A 14,513-nucleotide genomic window follows, 5' to 3' on the forward strand; every position below is an offset into this window, starting at 1 on the left:
CTCCAATATATAGAGCACTCACCTTCCACTTACCCATGAGGCCGACCTTGCAAATAAAAGGTGAAATAAAATATAAAAAAACACTAAGAAGAAGGCCGACTTGATAAATAAAGACAAAATAATGCCTTGTGCGCTCCATCTTTTAATTTTTTAATTTCACAAAAATTAATTTTAAATGGCTTTATAATAGAAATTCGATTTTTTTTTTAGGCCCAAAATTAATTTATTAAATGCCAATTTAATTAATTTTTTTTCAAATATTTTTGAAATTGGCGATTTTGGCATTTCATGCGATTTGGAGGATATCAACGTTGGGATATGGCAAAAATAAAGAATGCTAATGACCTTGCTCTGGTCCCTTGGAGAGGGACAGGAGCACCTTTTGGAAAATCGCTCTGGTCCCTTGGAGAGGGACAGGAGCACTTTTTCGTTTTTAGGCTAGGATTCTCAATTTTTTGAAGTCAAACCTTTGTTCACCATGCTTTAGAAGATCCTTACCATCTCACACAACTTTGCCTTAGCATAATCTCGTAGGGAATTTGTTGTTTTCATAAAAAGCGCTCAGGTCCTTCAGTGAGGGACGGGAGCACTTTTGAGTCCTTGTGCAAATTCTTGATCACATTAATCTTCAATTTACCCTTAAGGCGTAGAATATCACATTTCACTCCATCTTGAGCTTTGGTAATAAAAATATCCTTTCAAAATGCAAGGTAAATGGTCATATTTGGAAATTGCGCCCTGGTCCCTTGGTGAGGGACGGGAGCACTTTTGCCAGTTGTCGTCAAAATTTGCAACTCTTGCATCTCAATTCCACTTCAAGGCATTTTAAACACTTTTTCAAACTTGCGCCTTGGCCTCAATTTGTCCAAAATTGGCGAGAAAGGCGAGATAACATGTTAAGTGCTCTGGTCCTTTGGTGAGGGATGGGAGCACTTTTGGAAAATCGCTCTGGTCCCTTGGAGAGGGACGGGAGCACTTTTTGCATCTTGGCATACTTCTTTGTTCTTTAAACCTCTCAATTGCGTCCAAGGCATAAAACATCATTCGTCCTTCCCATCCAAGTCAAGTTTTGCCATAAAATACCAAACAAAGAGGAGAAACTTGAAAAAGTGGCATGGTCCTTCAGTGAGGGACAGGAGCACTTTTTGTCATTTGGGCTGATTTACTCCTTTGTAGGCCGCTTAAATTATATTCAATGGACAAAACATGCTTCCCTTGACCTCTTCAAATCGTAAAATCACTTTAATCTTGCAAAGACAGTGCGAATTTGAAATTCAGTGCTCCGGTCCTTCAGTGAGGGACGGGAGCACTTTTTGTTTTCCAAGCCAAATTGTCTCACTTTTCATCTCGAAATTCCTTTGCTAGGGAAGATTTCATCTTACTTGATGCTATGAATAAAAGTTAATGTCCAATAAAGGTCTAAAATTGTGCATATAAAGAAAAGTGCTCTGGTCCTTCAGTGAGGGACGGGAGCACTTTTTACCTTTTAGGCAAAAACTTCATCATTTCATTGTTTTCAATCAAGTCTGGATGCTTTATCATGTTCATTTCGTCCTTCACCATGCCTTTGATGTCTCAATTTAACCAAACAAGGCCAGGAATGGCTCAAATAAGTCTTTTCGCCTTGGTCCTTCAGTGAGGGACGGGAGCACTTTTTGTTTTAACCTTCAAAATTCACCATTTTCTGTGCCTTCAAAATCTTCAAAAGTATCAAGTCATGTCCAATTATCATTCCGGAAGACCCTGCACAAAACAAAATAGAAAAGTCAGTGACAAATATGCATAAAATAACATTTGTGCTCTGGTCCCTTGGAGAGGGACGGGAGCACTTTTGTCCTTTCTGGCTAAAATATTAAAAATTTAGGTCTCCAATCATTTCACAAGGCAGAGTTAGGTCATCTTCAAGGCAAGGAATTAGTTAGAAAGCCCTCGCAAAACAAGAAATTGCACTTAGAATGAAATTCGCCCTGGGCCTCCAATGAAGGACATGAGCACTTTCTCTGTTTCAGGCATCATCCTGCCTCCGAAATTTGATCAAAATTTACCTAGGCAAGAATATACAATTTCATCTTCAAAATGCTAACACTTAGACAAAATTTGAATTTTCCCTCAAAAAACCCTAACTAGACCTAACCCGAGACATATCTGACTTCTTGACAGACTTATCTTACTTCAATAATCAACCCTCGGAAGGACGCTTAATAACTTTCAAAATTTGACTGGACTCAGCTTGAAAAATATCCAAAAGGAACCCCTAAGGCTTAGCCCTAGCCTAGACAGACCACTCACTCACTCAAAACCCTAAAAGCAGAGAGAAGAACAGGCAAAACAAAAGCAAAAAAAGGGGGTCCCCATTTGCAATGGGGCGATGTGTGAAAACGTCACAACAGGAAGCAACTTTGGTATTTGTTTACCAGCTAAAGACAATGATGTTACTACATATAACCTTCTAGAAAACAATAGATTTTTCAAATATAGGGCTTGGTATATTTTTTTAGATTTTTCAAAAGATAACTAGGGGAAGTCATATTTTGTGCAACATTGGGGAAGATCCTAAATCTTGGCCTAAAATCTGTAATGAAAATAATAAATGCAACATAGTTAGAATTATACTTTTACCAATTAAAATGTCTTTAGAAAGATAAATCTTGGTTTAGTTTTTTGCAATCATGTTAGACAACATTTGAAATATAATTCATAAGAACGATTATTTCTAGAAGGGTTAGGGATCCAAGGACACATACACACACACACACATATATATATATTAGAATATTTAATTATATTTTAATTATCTTTATTGAGTTATTTATTAATGGTAATTTAAGCTTTTTAGCTTTATAGATTTCACTTAAACGACTAGTTCTTCATTTAGAATGTCGTCTTGTAAACTCTATACATAAGGTTGTATATCATTGAATAATTAATCTGTGTCCCGACTTATTTTTCTTTCGTGGCGGCACACAAGTTTGGTTTTATGCTTGAGTTTTTCACCCCCACATCTGTCTCTTCGCTTTTTGCGTTATGTGCGACTGTGTTGGCGTGTGACGACGACGGTTGTAATTTTCACACATTTTCTGTGCGCGATGACAATTTTTGCGCAGAATTTTTCTTGCGACCTTCTGTTTTTGCACGATTTTGTGTGTTATTTTCGGCGAGGGCATTGTGTGGGTTTCAATGCCTTTCCGTGTTTTGTCTGTGCACGACCTCTTGCCCTCTTCTTTGGCGTGTTTGGTCTGTTTTTTTGTGACAGTGATCATGGTTTTCGGTTATCGTGAGAATTTTTTTCTGACATGCAGGCTGGTTTCTTATTTGCACCAAGGGACGGGTCTGGTGAATGTATTTCCAAACATAATAAGATGTTTGGTGAATGGTTTATGATATTGTGGATTTATGGTTTTTAATAATTTTTTGCCTTCAAAAAAAATCATTTTAAGTTTTTTAATAATTTTTTGTCTTTAAAAAAATTATTTATGGGTTTTAATAATTTTGTCCTTAAAAATTATTTGTATGAGTTTTAATAATTGTCCTTAAAAATTACTTGTATGGGTTTTAATAATTATTTTCCACAATTTTTTTTTTTTGGGCAAGGCCTCTCGTCCTACAGGTCCCAAGGTTTTAACAATTTTCTTATTTTTTCTATAAAAAATCATGGGAGTTTTTTGCTTGATTTTTTCCTCAAAAATCTGGTTTTGTCGTGTGATGTCTGGTGTTTTGCCGTTGACATTTTAGGGTTTTTACAATTTTTTCCTCAAAAATTGTTTGTTGGGTTTTCACGATTTTTTCCTCAAAAATTGTTTGTTGGGTTTTCACGATTTTTTCCTCAAAAATTGTTCGTAGGGTTTATAATTTTTCCGTCCTCAAAATCATGGTTTCAGGCTTCTATAATTCGTGTGTGAGGGTTCCATCAGTCATTCAGAATCAACTATTCTTGATCATTACCACTTTGCAGCAGCAGAGTGTTCTTTGCGTTTGTGATCAAAAGACCTTCAGTCTCTTCTGTAGGATAGTTAGTTGATACAATGACCATTAAGGGAGGGTATTAGAATATTTAATTATATTTTAATTAGCTTTATTTAATTATTTATAAATGGTCATTTAAGCTTTTTAGCGTTTTAGTTTTCACTTAAACGACTAGTTCTTAATTTAGAATGTCGTCTTGTAAACTCTTTATAGACGGTTGTACATCGTTGAATAATTGATCTGATTATTTTGAGCAATCAATTTTTCATATAGATATATATATATAATCATCTTAATCTAGCTAGATAATTCATGTAATAGCTATTTGAACTTTAGAAACCAAAGCATCTATAGTTTCATTTCCTTTAATCAACCATAATAGGGGTTGGAGAAGAAGCACGATAAGACGCCTGATGCTCACCACAGCTAAGCCCAAAGGTGTGGAGCATCCAATCAAGACAACTTGAGCCCTTGGCCCCAAGTGGCAGGAGCTCTTGTCCATCCAACATGAGGTGGGCTACTTAGAAGGGAACTTGTACCTACTCTCCTAATTGTGGCTCCATGATAAGGTGCCCAAAATGTTCACCACAACTAAACCCAAGGGTGTGGAGCTTCAATCAAGACAACTCGACCCTTTGGCCTCAAGTGGTAGGAACTCTTGTCCATCCAATATGAGGTGGGCTACTTAGAAGGGGAACTTGTACCTGCTCTCCTTATTGAGGTTCCTCTCTAATTCTTACACGATGGCTTATAGGAGACTCAATTGAATAAATAACTAATTATATAGATTAACTACTTTCATTATAATTATAACAAAATATTGAAAGATTATGTATCAAATATTATATTATATTGCATACCACAAAATAAATTGGACACAAGATTACAGTATTTTGAATGCTGATCCCTATATCAAACGGATCTCCTTTGATATTTGCAGATTGCATATAATGATTTCTGATCCTCATTGATATCCTTCATGCTGTCCTTTGAGTGCCAATCTGCAATATATATTCCTCCGTCAGTAATGGATGGTTATGACCTTTTTCATGGGCACATCCCTCATAAAGTGGTGTCTCCTTTCAAGCTGACCGTCACCCCTTGACTTAATAAATTGTTGTCTTTTGCAAATTAATCACGTACCCCATGGCAACCACATGTTCAGTGATTTGTTAAGTTTATAAGTTCGCTGATTAAGGGAAGGCATTTCATTGTGAGGTGGCTGGTTTAAACAAATGAAAATTGTGAAGTCTTATGAATAAGGCAAATTTCATATGGACGCATGGCTAGTATAATTATTTAATTCTTTTTTCTTAAGGATGGTGGAAGATGTATCATGGCGGGGGCATGACTTTCCGGGCTTTCGGAATCAGGTCATAGACACTGAACAATTTTAATAACAAGGCTTTAATGGTTATCGAAATCTGCAAGATTTGAAACTATTGTTGTTTGAGTTTTTAGGATAATTGTATTGCAATTCTTATACTTAGCCATGCTATTTATTTTGTGACTACACACCTTAAAATTTTGGCATTTCGATTTCCGAGTTTCAGACAAAACCAGTTTTTGTATATTGGCATTGACTATGCAACCTGGGGTTCAGAGGAAAACTTTTAGACCAAAAAAATTTGCAAACTAATATAAGATTTTTTCAAAAAGGTAAACAATTTGTATGTTTGTTGAAAACAATTTTCAAAGGGTTTCTAGGAACTTAGTATTCAAAAACGCCCTTGTGAAAAACACCACTTAGAAGCAGTCCTTTCCAGCAGATCTTTGATAGCGGTCACCTTCTTTGAACATTTGTTTGACAGCAAACAGTTGGCCCCCAAACAACAATATTTTAACAGCAAAGTACAGTAAGCCTTGCAACATCTTCAACCATGGTTTTCACAAAAAAAATATTTCTTTTTGGCAAACCCATTTGAACTCAAAAACTTACACAGATCAGTCCTCCCTAGAAAATAGCAGTTGGCCCTTGACAGAAATTTGCCTTTTGATTTGATAGCAGCGATTCTCCTCTTCTTCTCTGTCAAAAGCTTCATTTCAGGCTTCCTCACTCTGATACCACAATTTGGAAGAATAGAATGCTGAGAGTTTGATACAATTGGCTGGCACACACTTCCATGAGTGTGGCTTGTATTTATTATTGAATGGAAAAGGTACATGGTAGTTGTAAATTAGCCTTAAGTTATATTTTAGACATAAGTTATGTGGTGTTATTACTTCGTTAACATGAACAATAAATGTTTATGTGTACAAAGTGCAACATTATGCCTAATGCTGTATTATATGTAATAGCTTAAAAGCAAGGCATCAATGTTTTATAGGCAACTGTTCCTAAATGAGGATTGGAACTTTTCACTTGCCTTGATATGAGGGCAGCATTATAATAACTCTGCACTTTTCCATAATTTTCTCATGATTCTATAAAGTTTTGATCCCCACAGGGACCAATCATTCAATAATTTAATATTTGTTGGATTAACTGAACAGTAGTTTGCAAGCAAGCTGAGAAGAATTGCTACCATACATACACAAGAAATTGTTGGTGCAATGTAGTGCAATAAAATCTGATTTAAAGATGAAAAAGCTTTACATAAGTTGATAAAAAGCATGACCTGTATTACTATTTGTACATGATTTTGACATTCAGTGTGTATCATAAGAACCAGGACACCCAACATGTGCATCTAAATTTCAAACTAAGTTGGCAACTCTGATAAAGAAGCAATGAATATAATATTCCCACTGGTTTATAAAATATGATTTCAATTTCATTAGATCTAGTAGTTAGAAAATTAAAATAATCTAATGATTGAAGCCTAAGAATAAAGTAAACAAACTGATTTAAGAAAACAAAGAAACTTGTATGGAGTTTCCAACAAGCTCCATACAAAATATCATGATTTTATTTAGAAACCTGTGCCTTCTCTATGATTATTTATTTGTATTCTTCTCTATTGTGCTACTGCGCCAAGATACTGTGGTGTGGCATTTTAATATTCTGTCACCTTTGACTTCAGGGTATAGACCAGATTCGATCGGGTCTTCTACAATCCCATAAATCATTTGTTCATTCACCTCGGTACCAACAATTTCAGATGCTTAGTCCACAGCAACAACAGATTGTGCTTGCGCAAGGGAATTTATCATCACCGTCAGGTGCTGGTGTTATGAATGAAATGGATAGTAGGAATCTTCGGATGATGTTTAGTGGTAGAAATGCTCCCATAAGCAAGGATGGTCACTCCAATGCAGTGAGTGACATGGCTCATAATACTGGTTCTCCAATGCAAGTTGCATCTCCTCTTTCACGAAGCACTGGATCTGATCCAGATTTTGTGTTTAAGGTAAACCCATTTGTTTGTTGTTGGACTGACCACTTTATTTGTAATTTGCTTTTGTATGGTATGTAATGATTGTTTGAATGGATATACATATACATATAGATTGGATCTTGGGATGGTGACATAGCCAAGAGGTAAGGTTGGGGAATTGGAAACACCATATCCCTAATTTATTTTCCAGATGGCATGCTGTTAAGTTAAATAAAGGAAAATAAATGCTATAGTTTGCATTTGCACTACATAAATTTGGAGACAGTATCCACAACTTTGGTTTGTATTACAAACATAGCTGAGTAGGATTCAATGTTATTGTGAATGCATAATCCTATGGGCATTTTAGAGTAATTGGTTTCAACAAATAAATTTTAAAGGTCTCTACTATTGACTCATCTCTCTAGAATAGGAGAGGCGAATGATTTCCTTCTAGTTGTTTGTTTCAAGCATATTTGTTGACTTTAACATGATATTACACAGCCCCACCATCACTATAAATGCACCTGCTGCTTCCATAACTTTCCTAGGTTGGCATTTTAATCTTGAAGAATGGTTCTTTCAAAATTGTTTAGAAAATATTTGCCTGATCCAAACCAATTAATTGATAACACATAATGATTACATGTGTCTTGGCAATCAAGGTCTTTAGCCTTCACCATGATTTCTTCACTTCATTCCTATTGGACAGATAGCAAACCTGGGCAGTGCCTGTCTATTAGAGTGTTGTTCTTAATCTTTGTTCTTTACATGGTGGTGCACGCATGCATGACAAATTAATTTCCTTTAGATATGAAAACCTTTATCAATAATGTATTGCATGATTTGAATATTCATCATTTTTGCCATTGGTACCACTCAAGATTTGAGGGATGCTATTCTAATTTGAATCCACTGGTTCGAAAGGAATCTTGGTACTCTTATGAAAATAAATGGTATTTCTTTTCAAGAAAACCCTTGGGAAGATGTCCAGGAACGATTAGGGAGCAGCAGCTCCTCTAGGTTTCTGCAGTTGAGGGATCAGGTACTCTTTCCAATACAATTCACTGATCACATAAGTCACTAAGAGTCATAGGCCAAGGATGCACATGACAGCAAACTGCCATACCTGGGGTGGGAAAACCAAATGCCTTGGAACCTGAATATTCTTCAAGCACGATCTTCATGGACCGACCTGAAATATGGAATAGCTCTGCTCTTGCAAACACAAAGAGTTTGATTTTTGTGAGATAAGTGGATGCCATAGCATACATATTTATGAGATGTGGAGTCTATTAACTTTTTGATGATTTTATAGATGGTTTTATTTGGTTTACGTTATATTAGAAATAAGTTAGGGTTTTTTTAGTCAACTTTGTGGAAATTTTATTTTTTTGTATGCCCAAGTTGTAGGTACTAGTTGAAGGATATGTTACTGTGTAATACTCTCTAGCTTGTATGTCGACCATTATCCCTTGACCTTGTCTTTCTCTAGACAGATAGGCCTCTGGTTTTATTATTTAATGAAATTACAGACGTTAAATACAAAGTAGCTGGATACCCCCACCCCTGCCTAGGTGCGTGTATCCCTGTACCTGATACGGTTATGAATATGATATGGTGCGGATGCATGTTGGATACTGTACCTATGTGTATCCAAAAAACTCTGATTTTCCACCTGTTTGATTATGTGATTTGATTTTTGAAAAATCTGACATGAATCTCTGAAACTTATATAAAAATTTTAATTATGCAATTTTTTTATTTTTTTGATATAAACAAAACCTACACCAAATGAGGAAGACAAATGAAATGTTTTCCTATTCGAATGACCCATTTTTTTGGGTCTTCTTCCAGCACAACTCTACTATTCTTTTTGGCATTTTAATTTTTAGAGATTTTAATAAATTATTGTTTGTAATTTTACAAAGTTATAATTTTTTGTTTATTTAATATTTATATTATGTTGTTTAAACGTTAGAGATTTAAAATAAACAAATATTTTCTTTAAATAAAAATAAAATTTAGTAATAGATATTAATTGTTTATTCTTTACTAAATTATTAATATTATTTAATTATTAATTACTTAATTTGTAATAGTTTTTAATTTTTAATGAAGATTTAAAAAATTAAATGTGTAAGTGAATTTTTTATTTTCTTAGTTGAGATAATTATTGTTTTTTAAGTTCTTCATATTTAAATTTTACTTTATTTTATTATTAGTTGGACTTAATTGACATTATTGTTAGTAAATTGCTAAATTAACTTATAATTATTTATGCTGCAATTATGTGTCTATATTGCTTTTTAAGTAATGAAAACCTCCTCTAATAACTTAGCAAATTGTGTTCAATAGACATGTAGGTGCTTTTATGATATTGTATCCAGTTGTATCCATATTGGGGATCTTAAAAAATGTCCATATTCTTATCCGTGTCCATGCAACTTTGGTTAAATATAATAAAATATCCTACTTTACTAATTTAAGAAAGACAAACCTTGTCAAGACATGTAGTTTACAAATAACTGTCCAGTCTTCCTGCCTTCCATATACTCTATTCAAAGACCCCTTCTTAATTCTTCTCTTTTGCCTATCATTTTTCAAACTTGCTGCACGGTTTGTTAGTTTTACTTTTAACATTATATATGCATGGTTTTGTCTTGAAAAAACCTAGATAGTTACTACTAACCCCAATTGAATTGTTTCTGCATTTTATCTCATAATCCTCAACAACTTTGGGTTATTGCAGATGAAATTGGCTTTTCAGCATCAGCGACAACAACAACAGCAGCAGCAGCAACTTACCCAGCATGCACAGTCAACACAGCAGTCTCAAGTGGTTCATCCTCATCAGCAGCAGGATAAAAATGGGGCTGCTCTTACAGTTGATAGTAGCCTGTCAAATTCTTTCCGTGGAAATGATCAGGTATACAGTGTGATGGAGCCAAGTCCTAGCACCAACAGTACTGGTACAGGGAAGGTAATTGAAGTTGGTAGTCTGAGAACTGGATCACATGCTCAATGACTGAACCCCATATCAATGTAATATGCTGTGTTTTTGAGTGAAAGATTCCTGTTCTGAGCACCATCTTTTGTGTGACTATCTCTTGATGAGATCCAGTTCTGGCCAGCCTTTAATGAATGGATGGTTCTAATTTGACAATTTATGTATTTTATGTTTTTATAAGTTCCATCATGGGACTTGATTAGAATATCAAACAATTTTCATTCTTTGTCCTCTAATGAATTGTAAACGTGCCTATGTTGTAATCATGAAAGGCTTCTTCCAAAGGTCAAGCTGGTAGAAAAAGAAAGCAGCCTGGTTCCTCTTCTGGTCCTGCAATTAGTTCTGGAACAGTGAATAATACTGGACCTTCTCCAAGTTCTCCACCCTCAACACCATCAAGTCATACCCCTGGCGATGTCATGTCCATGGCTGGTGCATTGCAGCACAGTGGTGGTTCATCAAAACCTTTAATTTTGTATGGGTCAGATGGGACACTTGCTTCCCCTTCAAATCAGTTGGTGAGAATTTTTAACTTTTCAAGAAATCCTAGTGTGATACTTCATTATGGGATTAATATTTGAGCTTAATTCAAAATTATTCATTAGGTTTTGTAGAATATCATTTCATTCCTTCTGTGCAGTCAGATCTATGGGCCCTCAATTTTAGAATGATTAAAACTTTGAATTACAGGCGGATATAGATCGCTTTGGGGAGGATGGATCTTTGGATGACAATGTGGAGTCATTCTTGTCTCATGATGATACAGCTGGACGATCCGCAGATGGTAAAGGTATGGGAAGAATTTCAAGCTGCAGTTGTTGCAAAGTGCAGATCAGTTCTTTGCTATAAATGCTGGACATAGCAAGGAATATGGAAATTGTATCTTCAGTCTTTTATCTGTAACTGGGTTATTAAAGTTTTTATTGAGATATATTTGGGCTTACTAGGTGTATGCCATTTGTTATTTTTGAAAATTTATAAATTCTGATTTTAACATGTTTCTCTTGGCAGTGTTTTCTTTTGAGGAAGTTGGGACGATAAAGGCTAGTACAAGCAAAGTTATATGCTGCCATTTTTCCTCAGATGGTAAATTACTAGCAAGTGCTGGACATGAGAAGAAGGTATTAGATTCTTGTCTGTGTATAAGCCACTTATAATTGTCTTGCCAAACAAATTGGACTGTGATAACATATTATGGTGAATGTTATTTTGTAATGCAGGCCGTGTTGTGGAATATGGATACACTAAAACTGGAAAGTAGTCTTGAAGAGCATAACCTTTTGATTACCGATGTTCGCTTCAGTCCAAACTCAGCTCGCTTGGCTACTTCTTCTTTTGATAAAACAGTCAGAGTTTGGGATGCAGACAATGTCAGTATACAATTTGATTTCTCTCAATCTGATCTAAATTATAACATAAATGATAAACCTCTCCTATTTCACTAACTGAATGTGTTAATATTACTTTCCATCATGATATGTGCCTCAATTTTGATCTGAAACATGTAAAGTTGTATATACAAATTTTAGCTCACATAATTGTAGAAAACACTTTTAAAAAGGCATAGGATATAATGATATTGAATAAGAACAACGTTTTAAGAACATTGATGGAACTTGTTGGGACTCAATTCGACAGTGCCAAAATTTGTTTGATGCTTAGCCCTCTTGTGGATTTCGCCTTATTTTGCCCATCACATATAATTGATTTGAGAAATCTTTTAAGGAACCTCTGTTTGTCAATATTTTTGAAGTGCTGTACCTCTTCATATTCCATGTCTCTATCAAATGTTGGAAGTTGCAAAAGTCTAAGAAAATTTGCAGCAATCTACAGGCACAGATTTGCGTATTTGCAGGCAAAAACACTATACTACAATTCACACAACTGCAATACAGACACAGTGAGATCCTCTTCTATTGTTCTACTCATATATTTCCCTTATTGTTCCTTGTTCGAGAGATTGATCTGTTTAAGGAATCAAACCATCAAATAGATTGTGATCTCTGATATTGAGGCAGTGACTATTTTTCTAAGCTTTACAGTAATTTATAAAATAGAAAAGAGAACAAACAAAAACTTAATTTTTTTTACTATTTTTTGAGAACAAAAACCAGCTTTTTTTTTTCCTGTTCATCTGGGGCCTAGCTGTTCAGGGACATCTGGCTGTCCTTGGGATAGTTGAGAAATGCCACAGACATCCTCACCCATATCCTGCGACCTGATCCTCGGGCTGTTCTGGCCAAAGGCCCAGGAATGTTTTTGAGGCATCTCTGCACCCTCAGAATATATCTGAGATGGGGACACCTGGAAAAGACTTGGAGACATGTACCCATGTATATCCTAGGAAATTTTTTCCACATTTTTATGCTGAAAGATATTTGATGTGTGATTGAGCATCATACAACCTCTTACATTGGAATGTGTTCATTTTATGCACAACAATTTAGTAGTAAGTAGTGTTTCTACTAAATTATGTGTTATCAGGCACGTTACTGGTAAATAAATGCTTGCAGTTGTTAACCATCAATGACTCAGTTATGTAAAGGGCTTTTTTTGTGTGATTAGGTATAATCCATTTAGATACTCTTGGTGATTGATACAGTTGATTTTTTGATGTTGCATTATATGGTTCAAATAATTATGCTATATCAATATGTTTGCAGCCAAGCTATTCCTTGAGAACATTTACTGGTCATTCAACATCTGTGATGTCTCTTGATTTTCATCCAAAAAATGAAGACCTCCTCTGCTCTTGTGACGGAGATAGTGAGATACGTTATTGGAATGTTAAACAGGGTATTTGTGCCAGAACATTCAAGGTTAGCTGTCAACAAAAGATTCCTATTTGTGTTCTGTATGATCACTGTGCTATACTTGGTGGGCACTCCACATTATCTCTATGGATTTTAATATTTAAGTTTTGTTTGGCTTGTCTTACAGGGTGGTACGAGCCAAGTGCGATTTCAAACACGAATTGGTAAACTGCTTGCTGCTGCTGCTGAGAATGTTGTCTCAATATTTGATGTTGAAACTGAAAATTGTTTACATTCTTTACAGGTATTGTTGATCTTATGTTGAATTTTTAATGTTTTATGCACTGTATTTTGAGGATATGTTATGATTTACAAATGAAGAATTAATTGTTTGTGATTTTGACTATTATTAATTCTTTTAGTTTTGCTAATACACAAATGGATTGCTCTAGTTTAGGATAATTTCAATTTCTGGATTGCTCTAGTGTAGGATAATTTCAATAGATGTTGCCATTGTTTAACTTTGAAAGCTGTCATTCTTTTGCAGAGACATACAAAGCCTGTGCACTCTGTTTGCTGGGATTCGACTGGAAATTACTTGGCATCTGTTAGTGAGGACTCAGTGAGGGTATGGTCTCTTGGTGGTGGAAATACAGGTGATTGCATATATGAGCTAAGCTCCAATGGAAATAAGTTCCATTCATGTGTTTTTCATCCAGCATATCCATCAGTCTTGGTTATTGGATGCTATCAGGTTAGTCTGTTGTTTTCTGTCCTGATGTTTGACTCTTGTAGTATATTTTCGTTTTTAATCTAGAGTTTTTTTTTTGAAGTAATAGGTCTTTGAATGAAGATAATGTTTTGCTGATATATCGTATTTGGTTGCAGTCTCTGGAAATATGGGATATGTATGAGAATAGAAGTATGACCCTTAAGGCACATGATGGTCTCATTGCTTCCTTAGCAGCCTCAAATGCAAGTGGCATGGTGGCTTCTGCAAGTCATGATAAGTTTGTAAGATTGTGGAAATCATAATTTGAGATGTAGTAAAGAAAATCTCAGGATATGTTTGTTACTGTTTGATTGGGATTTTGGCGAAGCCTTGAGTAGCTTTTGTATTTGAATTATTTTTTTGTCAAGTTAATTATTAGAAATGCTTTGTTTATAGAGTAATATTTTGTTTGAGAGATTTTATGTTTCCAGTCTATTAGTCATGGAAAAAGAATTTTTTGGTAAATACCTTGTGCATAATTATTTATTAATATTTCAGATCAGGTCCATCATCAAGATGGATAGATATAAGAGGGAGCAGACTAGAGCTCCTTGTAGGTGATTCTAGTTATCCCATTTTGAGACTCACTGTGTTGAATTTAATTAGCTGTTACAACTAATTAATACAACGAGGCTCAATTTACAAAGTTGACAATAGTATTTTAAATTTTATCTATAATAGGCCTTGACCTAAGCGAG

General features: G+C 35.0%; 1 protein-coding gene across 10 annotated transcripts in view; it reads left to right on the plus strand.

Annotated features, from left to right (window-relative positions):
• Positions 1–14,216, plus strand: part of LOC131059910 (transcriptional corepressor LEUNIG) — a 50,502-nt gene extending 36,286 nt beyond the window's left edge. For 7 of the 10 annotated variants that reach the window (XM_057992965.2, XM_057992969.2, XM_059219563.1 and 4 more), the window contains 10 exons: positions 6,987–7,313; positions 10,033–10,263; positions 10,563–10,808; positions 10,981–11,080; positions 11,302–11,411; positions 11,511–11,660; positions 12,954–13,109; positions 13,231–13,347; positions 13,591–13,797; positions 13,932–14,216. In XM_057992965.2, coding sequence (XP_057848948.1) covers positions 6,987–7,313; positions 10,033–10,263; positions 10,563–10,808; positions 10,981–11,080; positions 11,302–11,411; positions 11,511–11,660; positions 12,954–13,109; positions 13,231–13,347; positions 13,591–13,797; positions 13,932–14,078 — 1,791 coding nt within the window. In that variant the 3' untranslated portion in view covers positions 14,079–14,216. The remainder of the gene's footprint in view (positions 1–6,986; positions 7,314–10,032; positions 10,264–10,562; positions 10,809–10,980; positions 11,081–11,301; positions 11,412–11,510; positions 11,661–12,953; positions 13,110–13,230; positions 13,348–13,590; positions 13,798–13,931) is intronic. The other 3 variants (XM_057992972.2, XM_057992971.1, XM_057992970.1) reach the window with 2 other exon arrangements.
• The last annotated feature ends 297 nt before the right edge of the window (positions 14,217–14,513 follow it).

This window comes from Cryptomeria japonica, chromosome 1 (genome assembly GCF_030272615.1).
Source record: "Cryptomeria japonica chromosome 1, Sugi_1.0, whole genome shotgun sequence".
Taxonomy (NCBI): domain Eukaryota; kingdom Viridiplantae; phylum Streptophyta; class Pinopsida; order Cupressales; family Cupressaceae; genus Cryptomeria; species Cryptomeria japonica.